This window comes from Zingiber officinale, chromosome 8B (genome assembly GCF_018446385.1).
Source record: "Zingiber officinale cultivar Zhangliang chromosome 8B, Zo_v1.1, whole genome shotgun sequence".
NCBI lineage: Eukaryota > Viridiplantae > Streptophyta > Magnoliopsida > Zingiberales > Zingiberaceae > Zingiber > Zingiber officinale.
The window spans coordinates 15,491,008-15,502,497 of NC_056001.1; the positions used below are offsets into that span (position 1 = coordinate 15,491,008).

The 11,490-nt window shown below is 33.2% G+C and overlaps 1 protein-coding gene across 1 annotated transcript; it reads left to right on the forward strand.

Moving 5' to 3' along the window:
- Positions 1-1,638: 1,638 nt before the first annotated feature.
- Positions 1,639-9,716, forward strand: LOC122015829 (5-amino-6-(5-phospho-D-ribitylamino)uracil phosphatase, chloroplastic-like). The gene is made up of 11 exons (XM_042572885.1): positions 1,639-1,799; positions 1,898-2,014; positions 3,709-3,777; positions 3,865-3,969; positions 4,552-4,606; positions 5,152-5,225; positions 7,582-7,665; positions 7,743-7,883; positions 7,976-8,041; positions 8,233-8,342; positions 9,376-9,716. The coding sequence occupies exons 1-11, from the start codon at positions 1,707-1,709 to the stop codon at positions 9,542-9,544; spliced, it is 1,083 nt and encodes a 360-aa protein (XP_042428819.1). The 5' UTR covers positions 1,639-1,706; the 3' UTR covers positions 9,545-9,716.
- Positions 9,717-11,490: the final 1,774 nt, after the last annotated feature.

Genomic DNA, 11,490 nt, shown 5'->3' on the forward strand with positions numbered 1-11,490 from the left:
AGGGAGGCATGCAGATCATGCAGTCAAAAAGGAAACAAGAGAAAGAGGAGACGTCCATGTCAAATGGCGTCTCCAGCGTTGCAAATTGCAGTTAATTGATATCTATGTCTAAGATCCGATCAACACTTTTTAAAAAAGTGAAGTTGCTTTTGTTCCTCCTGCCAGGCTCTTCACTCTTTTGTATGAGGATATGTTTTCCACCATGTTTGGTTTCTTAAAAAAACAAAGATACGTTGAAAGGAAGCCAGAGGACACCAGCAAAGAGAAGAGACTAGGGAGTGGAGACCGGAGAGGAAGAAAAAAACGAGGGTGCTTTGTTTACACAGCTTTGCAAACTGACTAGAGGAGGGCAGTAGAGAGGGCTAGAGGTGAGAATGAAGATATTCATAAAAGAAAAAGACGTAATTTCTTTTTAAATAATGAAAAATATTTTTAAAAAGTGATTAAGAAAACATTTTGATTGTTATTACTACAGTCTTCACCAATTCTCTTTTTTTTTTTGTCTTTATATTGGCATGGTAGTGGACGTGTTGGGTTGTCCACCAAACGCGAGGATCTCTTTGACCTTGAAAATTTGATCTACGTTTTTTCTCTTTGGCCACGTCATCAGGATAAACATCATTTTCAGCCAAACAAAAAAGGAAATATAATTTATTTAATAAGAAATCGATCAAAATAAGTCGAGTTTTAAATAAGTTAAATTATTAAAATAATTATTTAAATTTGATTTAATTTCTTTTTTTAATGAATTTGAATTTAGTTTGAGCTTGGTTTGAATTTTGTTCATTTAGAGGGTGTTTGATTGATGGATTTAACAATGATGGAATTGAATGATAAGAAAAAGATAATGTTTGGATTATGAATTTGGGAATAATTTCCCAATTTATGAGAATTAACTAAATCTATATAACTAGATGGATTTTATTCTCATTCTCATTCTCATTCCATCTTCCTATCAAACTCATAGTCATAGTCATTTTCATTATTTAACTAAATATCACTTTATCAAACTCTCAATTTAAACTTATTTCATTATTTAAAACTTTTATATTTTATTGAGTTTGATAATATAAATTTATTTATTTATTTAAAAAGTTTATTTATTTAGATAATAATTTTATTGATAAACATGATTCATAATTATATATTGATATATATATTCTCAAACATTAACAAACTGAATACGTATATTAACTGTTTAAGATTATTCATTTAGTTAAATAAATTTACATAATTAATGTCTTATTAAATAAAAGACTAAACTTAAAACTTAACGTTTGATTAATGTACTACCTTAATAATCGTAGACAAAACAAAATTAACCATTTAGATTTCATCCCATTTTTTTGCTTACCAAACCAAATCTTCAAAGTGATGATATTTATTATTATTTTTAAACATCATTTACTTTGGAAAAAAATATTTCATCTTATTCTTTTAGTTTTCAAATTCTGTTTTTTGCCCCCACCGCCAGAAAAAGAAGTTCCTTCTTGCTTTATTTGCAATCTCCAAGTTATAGGGACCAATTTGCAAGTCTAAGAATCTTATGAAATAATAGGGCTTTATCTGTTAATAATTTGGACGTTTTTGTAATTCTGACCACACGATGAACACAAATACAGCGGAAAAATAAATATGCCAATGAAAGCCCTGCAGTAGCCACTATCGTTGGGCCCCCTTCACCTTCTCGGCTCCTCGCGAAGCCCATGGAGTGTAGCATCCGGAGTTCGTCTCTGGTGCCACCGAGACCGTTGTCTGGCCATGGAGTTCCCTCGATTACGGCGAGGTTTCGACTGCCGGTTGATGCTTCTTTCCCTGCTTTTTTTTTTTGTTTGGTGTTCTCTTGTTTCCCTTGATTCGTGTGTTTTTCCCTGATTTTTCGTGTTAATTGTTGTAGAGATTGAAGGCCTCAATCAAACGGAGCGGTGTTGTTTTCTGCCAAGCGACGGGATCTTGGGACAAGGGTTTTGGAAATGGGATCCCGAGAGTCCCCGGCCAGGTTTTTGTTGAAGAGGTGATTTCAATCTGATTCATGAATTATTATCCATGGATTAATGTAATTTAGTGGTCTTCACCATCCCATCTCTGATATGCGAATGAATTCTGGGGGAAAACACTTGGATTTAAACGTTTTGTTTTGTGTTGTGTGATTGTCGTGCCAGGAATTTAAGCTATTAGGGTTCAGTTTCTAATCCTTGTAGGGAGTAAACGATGGTCATTTTTTTTTAATTTAATAAATTTGTGGTAGTAAAAAAGCAAAATCGAGGAATTTGTCAATAGTTTAATGTAGAAGTGATGATATCTTTTATGCCCAAACTTAGTTCTTCCTTGTGCAGCCATACCTCATTGAAAGCTTATGTTTCCTTCTTGGATAGATGCCTGAATACATCCGATAACTAAAATATCTAAATTCCCACCAAACAATGAGTTTTAAATAAAAACATTGATTGCAAAGGTAAAGATGAGATTGTTCCTTCCATGGATCTTTGTTTGTGGTCTTAAATAAAATCAGACTTAGTGATGCTTATGTTGTTTATGCAACCATGTTAGAAGAAAATATTGTTGTAGAAATGACATTGAGATTGTTGCTTTCATTGGCCCTTGATGTGGTTTCTGAAAGTGAGGGACTTGTTTGGGTGTTTACTCTTCAGCTATTCCATCATGCATAGGTCATTTGTCTCTATTATTATCATCATTAAGCTATGTTTGTCCTAACTTTGTGGTTGGCTATATTTTGTGCTATCATATCAACTTTTTTCCCTTTCATTTTATCATATATCGTAATTACATCTAGATACTCATATTTTAACTATATTCTTTCTAGTATATCCATATTCCGTATGTATTTCTTCCTAATTATCCAATGCTTTGATACTTATTTGTCCATGTAGTTTATTAATATACTTCATAGTTTATCTCCATTTGGTTTTCATCTTTTGTAAAATTAATATTTACCTAAATATTTGTCACTTTCTTTTCTTCTACATATTGCTAAATGCCTACTGCAATCCTTAATTAATGAATAGATAGAAAATACCATATGCTTTGAATTTGCCTACACATGGAAATTTCTTTTCATCTGTAGCTATTTTATATCCATAAAGAATTTACTTTTACAATTTCCCTGATTTTTGGAGCATGCATTTTTAAACTAATGATCTCTGAATGTCATCACATGACTTCTCATTATAAGTGATGCCTTTGAACCCTCTGAGATTTGACTTCTATATATCCATTTGCTATCAAAGTCCACATGATATCAATATTATCAATATCTACACTCTAAATTTCATTCTCCATTCTATTTTTAGAATGTATTACCATATTGTCTTTAAGATTTTACCATCTAGATATTTAATCTGAAGCTAATCTGGAGATTATGAGAATAGTAAGCATCTGTGATCATTTTATGTTCTCTCCTGACATCCAAGCTTAAATAATTCAATCAATTGTTTTTTCTTTAAAAAATAATCATTTAGAATTTAATTGATTCTATTCTGATTAACTAAGAAATTCAGTTCTAATTAAGATAGAGGCATTTTGATGCTAAGTCCAATTTCTATTATACGGAACTGTTATCATTTCATTTTGCTGTCAAGCTTTGTATTTGTTTGATGAATTCATCTGTGAAATATGTTATCTCATTTTGCTCACCTCTGTTTACTTATTTATGAAACTAAGTTCATGAATGCATCATATTGGTTTCAGGCAATTGGAGCTGAATATGGAGAAGGTTTTGAAACATTCAGAATGGATGGGCCGCTAAAGGTTGATGTGGTATGAATTCTAATCTATTTGTTTAGGCACATTGTTGTGAAATATATTGAGTCTAGCTTACAAGAATTGAAATGCTAATGTTTCTAGGATTACCTAAATGATAGACTACAAGAGTGTTTTCTCCAACGAGTAAGACATTCTATGAAGCCAGATGAAGCTTTTGGTCTTATCTTCTCATGGGACAATGTCATGGTAATAATTGAAGCTTTTTGGCATCATTCTAGTTGGTTATGGTTTTTAAGTCTAAGTGTCTAACAATCTATTAAGTGATCACAATATTTGCCAATTGCTAATGTGCATGTTGTTGTTTCAAAGACTATCTAGCTTGTGGAGGAGACAATGTGTTCTTCATGATTCACCCTTGAAATCTAGGTGCAACTGCAAAGACAATAAAATGTGAGATATTGAACTAGAATAATCTCTGAAAGTTGGAAACTTAGCTGGCATAAAATTTCATCAAAGAATTATACATTGCTGCTAGAATAGTAGTTAGACGAAGAATCTTTTAATGATTAACTTTTGAAGTTCTTCAATCTTCAATATGCCCAGATTTTGAACTGGATATAACTCTAGTTAGTGATTAAGACTTGACAACGACGTCTATGTCTTGCAAATTAGCTTCAGGCTTGTAATAGATAACTGGAAATTATATATGCAAGAAACTTTTATATGTTTTAGATCACTTGTCAAGTGGGTTGTAACTTTCTTCATTTGTTCTTCCTTCCATCTGTTCTCTGTATTGGATGCCATGAATGGGACCTTGTTTTTGTTCAGGTGGACACACGGTCTTTGAAATTAAATGTTTGGAAACAGCTTGCTTCAGAAGAGGGTATGTTTCAAAAAGACCATTTCATTATGTTTTGGCTTTTCCATGAATGTGTTCTTGAAGTTAATGTTTCCCACCATTTCTATAATGCTGACCCTACATACTCAGATATTCCCTTCTGTGCCAAACTCCATATCTGGAATTTCCTTCTTTTTTCATCTTATTTTGGCAATTGATCTTCAATGTCTGCTATTATTGCCACTAAATTATTGAACTGACCTATGAGAGGTATCAAGCTACATGTTAATCAAGGTTATCATTCTAGTCTATGAAAAACATCCGGGTTATGTGATGCAATATTGCTTTAGATAATCCATTCTTCCCCCTTATGTGATGAAAAACACCCAAGCTTCCGTTCTTAAGAACATATTGCAAATCAAAATATCTTATCCCCAAGATATTTCACTCTTTATCCCCAAGAGGTTGGACATACATTTTCATAGCAAATCAAAATTTCTCTTGGTTTTTCATGTTTGCATTTGACTAAAACTTAAAACTTATGGGAAAACTTATGTAATAGTTGTCTCCTTATACCATGCTCAAAATAGGAAAAGAACTTCCAGAGGATATGCATACACGCAAGCTCATTCTTCATGCAGCTGCTGATCATGTTCTGAGAAAGGTAAAGATCTATGCTTGGATTACTGTGTTTCAGCCACTATAGAATCATAATTATATTTCCTATTCTGTTATGTCTTCCTAAATAAATTAAATAACTGCATATAAAATTGTTGCACTCAAAGTATCTTGCCATTTTCAATTTATTTTAAATATTTTCCCTTAAGAAGCTGGCGGATTGTTTTTGTGCAAATATCTCTAGTGTATACACCCTATAAATAACTTATTCTCCATTTAAGCTGGGCACAAAATTTGTGTATCACTGTGCTGGGGCATTCTCCTGGGTGTATATCTAAGACAAACCACTTAAAACATGTATACCAATAGATTAGCATGCAATTTTTGCTTCATTTGACACAATCCAGGATGATGACAGATACATTAATGATGACTTGATGATTAGTAGATCTAATTGATGTCCCACGGTGATAGAGACCTGGTCTTTGAAAACATGGCTCATTCCACTCAAATATACATTGTCTGTCAGCACTATTTTGTGAATTAAGAAGTAATTTGCTTAGTGAATTTACAGCTTAATTTGATGTCACTAACGGGGGTGTATTCAATCAAGAGATTGAATGACTTTTCATTGATTTTTTTTTTAATGATAGACTTTTGTGGAGTTGATAAATTTTTATTGACTTTTAAAGAATTTCATATAGTTGTGAAAAGAATTTCATGGAGTTCTATAGACTTTTTTACAAGACTTTTACAAATATTTGTATATTTCACTGAAACTTCTGGATTTAAGGGGGTGTATTCAATCTTGGAAAAGCGTAGGCAGTCATGGTCTCGCACGATATTTATTTTCAAACAAAACCTAAAATACCTAATTAAATTTATTTTTTTAATAAAGTAATAAATAGCATACTTGTCCATAAAAAACTTTTTCAACTTTTTATAGTTTTATCTTGTTTTGGCTAAAAACAAAGAGAAGATAATGTCTCACTTAAAAAAAAAAACTTTAATAATATAATTTTAAATCCAACAATATTATAATAATTTTAAATATTTTTATTTATAATTTTGATCCAAATTAACCTGAAATGTTGGTCAACCTTTTAATTTGGTCAAACTTTTAATAAAATGTTAAATTGATAAATTTGATTAGTAATAAAATTAATAATATTATTATTAATTTGATTAGTAATAATATTATTAAAATAAATAAATATAAATTTTTAAAATTTAATAAATTTTATAGAATATTTTTAGGTCGAATTTCATTAGACTTTATTAAATTATATATTAATTAAGTTGAGAATTAATTTGACTTATTAATATATATTTTATATCTCGCAAGTAGTCGACGAAAGCATCACCAGCCGTCTCAAACAATTTTTCTATTTGTTTTCCTCCTTATCGACGCACCGCAAGCTTCACCGGATGACACTCATTGTTTTCCATCACGAGCATTCGGAGAAAAAATCTCCGCTTGCAGCTCGCCACCCGCCACCGTGAGTCGCCGCCGGAGAAAAGGTTGCAAGCGGCTGCTGTTCTGTTCCAGCCGTTCCAATCCTTTCTTTTGCCGTTATAACGTCGGAGAACGACATTTCAGAGGACTCTCAGCTTCACATAAAATGCATGTTGAGAGGTTGATGCAGGCCACCGAGAGGTTGAACAAGGACAGGGCTTTTAAGATCAAAGAAATAATCAAAATCGAAGAGCGGGAAGAGAAAGAACTTATTTGTAAAAAGTTAAAGCGATTTGAAGTCTATAGAAATCTCAAGGATGAGGAGAAGACTTTTTATTTTATTTTTAAAATTGTACCAAGTGTTTTGGAGAGCTTTTATTGGTTAAAATTTATATTCAAAGATTTCTAAAAGAAACCATGAAAATCTATTGAAACTTTGGATACCAAAAGATTTTCATAGAATTTTAAAAAGTCAAGTTTGAATACCACATGACTTTTTAAAACACTATAAAAATCTAATTTGGATACCACTAGATTTCTATAAAGTTTATAAAAGTCTAGATTGAATATACCTAGACTTTTAAAATCCACAAAAGTCATTCAAAGTAATTAAAAGCCCACTACTTTGTCATGTATGGCCAAGTGGTCCTTGTGTTAAGGATCACATTCACTGTGGCTATGGAATTAGTATATTAGCTTTCAGAATTTTCTTTTAGCTTTTAGTACAAACGGTTGACAAATAGCACAAACATAGCTCAACAAATAATGCAATTATATTTTGCTCGTTGGTCTAAGTACATGTAAATATCTGATTTCCAATTGAAGTGATAAAGGTTTAGATATTTGGTATAAACCTTTATTCCCTCTTTTTTTTTCTGTCCATAATTGAATTGGTTGTAATCTTCTAGGCATCAAAAAATAAATGTTACTTGGATTTTCTTTGCAGGTTTTATGCTGGGCAGAAGAAGAAAGTGAATTGGAAAGACTGAAGTCGCGGTTGTTAAAGTTATATTATGAGAACCTTCTAAAGGTTGTTTCTCCATGTTACATGGATAATCAACAAAATCAGTTCTATATAAACTACTTAACAACTTTGTTTTATTGCAGCTAGATAAACCAATTGAAGGATTAAAAGTGTGGCTAGATGCAATTTATACAGCAGGCATTCCTTGTGCCATTGTATCAAGCCTAGATCGTATGCATATGCATGAATGCTTGCAGAAGATGGGCTTGAAGAAGTATTTCCAGGTGAGTAATCATTTTTTCATTAACCTTTTACATGCTTTGTTAATGCAGCATCTTTGTCCAGGTGACTCATGATTGCATATTATTATATCTAGGCTTTTGTCACTTTAGAAGATGGGATGGAGTCCATAGCTCATCGATTTCTCTCAGCTGCCCTGAAAGTAAGAATTTGGATAGGCCTGATAGCAGTTCAATATTCCATCACCTCTTATTTTGTTTAATTTTTCTACGCTGCATCAATGTGTTTTAGGCTGTGAGAGAATCTGGAGTAAATTGAAACAATAGTCAGAAATTCTGTATGCAAATTTCTGTAAATATTAAGTTGCTTGGTGTTATTAATTTTCTTTGGCAGATGGACAGGAAGCCCTCCAAGTGTGTAGTATTTGAGGATGATCCAAGAGCCATTACTGCTGCTCATAACTGCACAATGATGGCTGTAGGTCTGATTGGTGCTCATCCTGCGTAAGTTTCTTTACATCATGCTTAAAGTTAGATCTATCTTACAGACTTGGAAATACAACCATCAATAATGGATCTAAATAACTATTCCTCATCTAAGTTGCTTATACCTATGTTGGACTTGCACTTAGCAAATTGCTTAAAGTCAGATTCATCTTCCAGCACCTGGAAATACTACTATCATGATAAATCTAAATAGCTATTCCTTATCTAAGTTGCTTATTCCTATGTTGGACTGGCACTTAGCAAATTGATTGCAAGCTATGTTAATAAAGCATTACTTATCAGCAAATAACTTCAGTTTGTTTAAGCCAAATGTCTATAGAGGTATTAAAAATTCTAGTTTAGGTTGGTTGCGGCATCTGTCAAACCTGGATGTAGAGGTTTTTCTTCATTGTGAAAAGGTGTTGAATCTGGTTTGTCAATGTTCCTTGCACTTGAATTGTTAAATTTGATTCATGTCCACTGATTGTGCTGTCAGCAGCAGGAATTAGAATCAGAATCAGGATCCTTGCTATGCTACTATGTTAAGTTCTTACTTCCACATAAAAATGCTTTAGTGTGTATACACATTCAGAAATCATGACACCAATTCTTCGAACTGTTTAATCACATTTGAGAACTGCACCCTAATATTTATGGAAATGTTGGGTGGCTACACTCATCTATCTTGAGTTGAAAAGTTCCTAACTGTTTGATGTCTCATTGTATTATCTGGGCAAACGCATTATGTAGGTTGACAGAATTTTGACATATTGACCGAGATCTGACAATTCATGCTAGCATTAACTTATGCATGGCTCTGACTCGTACAAACAACTCTTAATACTCCTTTCTTATTCAGGTTACTTTCCAGAAATTGTTTGAATCTCTCATACTGATCATGTTTATTGGCGGGGCCATCGATTCCATGTTTCATTTGTTTCTTTTGCTTTGGATTGTTGTTGTTTTCATATGGCTTTTCATTCCACGGTTGACATTTGTTCGCTCACACATCTCTTGTCAAAAATGACCGGATCTTTGTGATTCACTGTAGGTACGAGTTGGATCAGGCTGATCTGGCTGTTGCTAGTTACAGCGAACTCTCTGTGATCAACCTTAGAAGATTATTTGCTCACAAAGGATCACACTTCATGGACTTACAGAAGCAGATCATAGATAAGTCACCACCTAAAAGAAAGCTGATGACTGACACAATCTACTAGTCTCACTGTTTTTCTCCCCTTCTTTTTAGTTCATATAAACAGGTTAAGCCCCGTACATATATCACCTTCCTTGGTTCCCCAATCACAGGCTATGTCCTGTGGCTGGAGTTTTTGCCGTTTTGCAATTTAAAAACAAATTAAAATGTAATCCATTTTGCTTTGCTTTTTTTTTTTTTTGGTTTCTTTTTTATATTTTCTTCATACACTAAAAGCTTCCACACTTATTTTTAGATGATACATGAAGTATAGAAGGAAGCTACCCAAATTAATTTTTCTGAATGTAGTCCTTCCCTTCCCTTTGCCACCGGTGGGAGGTTTAATGCTGCCCATCTTCACCATTGCCCTAGTAAAATCCCAGAAGAATTTGGGAGAATTTGTGGCGTATGAACTAACTCGATACTTGACTAAACTCACCCATTTAAGTAGAGTTGTTGGTTTGAGTTGAGAGCCGCCTCTCGTTCTTATAATCCAGGTATATTGGCTTTCGGCCCAACCAACGGATGGCCTGCTCATTCGGAAAATTTAACGGCTCGTCCTGTGGAAAAAGATTTTACAGTAGATCGTAACTTGTAAAAAGATTTTACAGTACATAGTTGGAATCAAATCATGAATAATTAAGTGATAATTTGACATCTTTGTACTATACCATAACTCCGAGAGCATGTCGTAACTTCTAAATAGCACACAATGTGGTGTGGGGCCAGGTTATTTCAACCGTATTTTCTTCCGTTAAATTTTTTTTGATCAACATTAAGTCAATCGGACTGATGTAAACCAAAATCTAATTGAATTAGATTTTTAATCTACCTACCTAGTTAATCGGATACAGATATTTTGATTTCATATAAAATATTATTATTATATCCATATAAATATTTTTTTTAAAATTTTGTAAAAACTCTTTAAAAAAATACTGAGGATTTTTTTTCTTTATAGAGAAAAATTTATAGATGATATTAAAAAAATAAAATAGCTTACAATCAATCTTAAAAACCAAAGGAATACAAGGTGACAATTAAAGGTGGAAGGGGCTCGCAGGTAAAAAGGGAGAGTCTCTGATTATCGAGGAGAGTGATACCGTAAATAAGATGGTTCCAAATCATTTTAAAGTTCAGGAGGTCGACTCTTAAAAAGAGAAGTAACATTCAGGGCTAGCATGGTCGATCGTCTCGGACAAACGATCATTCGATCAGACTCTTGGTTCGGTCAGAACCTGAATCCTACAGTATAGATGAAACCCGAGCTAAGCCAGTGCCATTCAGAGAAGAGTCATCTTCGTCACTCAAAGATAGCGTGAGCTATTGTCCCAACTAGATGATATAGCCGATCGGATCATACGACCGATAGAACGCATTGGACGCTTGATCCTACCAAATTCATTGACCAAACAGAGAAACCAGGCAAAGACCGAGTTCGTAATGATTTTTCTTAAATCTTATTTGACTACTCTTACATACGACAGCCAATTGGACTGTCGAAGGGAACCCAGTCGATTTGCCCACTAAGCATAATAAAAATCCCTCAATCTAACGGTCTCACATTCGTTCTTATCATCTTATGTAATAGCTGCTAGAGAATCAAGGGAATATTCTCTATGTTAGCTGTACAACAGAAACTTATACGTATAGATTGCGGGTCCAAAAATATTTTGCGAAAGGGGTGAGAACATTTTTGTGATCTGTCTTTTTTTTTTTAAACACTTTGAGATTTGTGCACAGATAAATAACAACACTATATAAGTAGTTTCCATCTACAGACATAGATATGTGATGCTACGTAATTTTATACATCCATAACTATTGTTCACTTTATTGTTTATCGCTCTCAACTGAATCACTAATTTGAGCGTTAAAGTATCTTCATAGGGACCCCCTGATCCGATCACTGACATTCCTTTTTACGCATATGACGGTTCGGAATTATTTTTTTAACTATGAGTCGCCCAG

Excerpts from the sequence above, each read along its gene's own strand:
- LOC122015829 (XM_042572885.1), top strand. The coding sequence starts at position 1,707 with ATGGAGTGTAGCATCCGGAGTTCGTCTCTGGTGCCACCGAGACCGTTG. Across the intron at positions 3,778-3,864 it reads GGCCGCTAAAGGTTGATGTG|GATTACCTAAATGATAGACT; the intron begins GTATGAATTCTA and ends TAATGTTTCTAG. Across the intron at positions 5,226-7,581 it reads CTGATCATGTTCTGAGAAAG|GTTTTATGCTGGGCAGAAGA; the intron begins GTAAAGATCTAT and ends TTTTCTTTGCAG.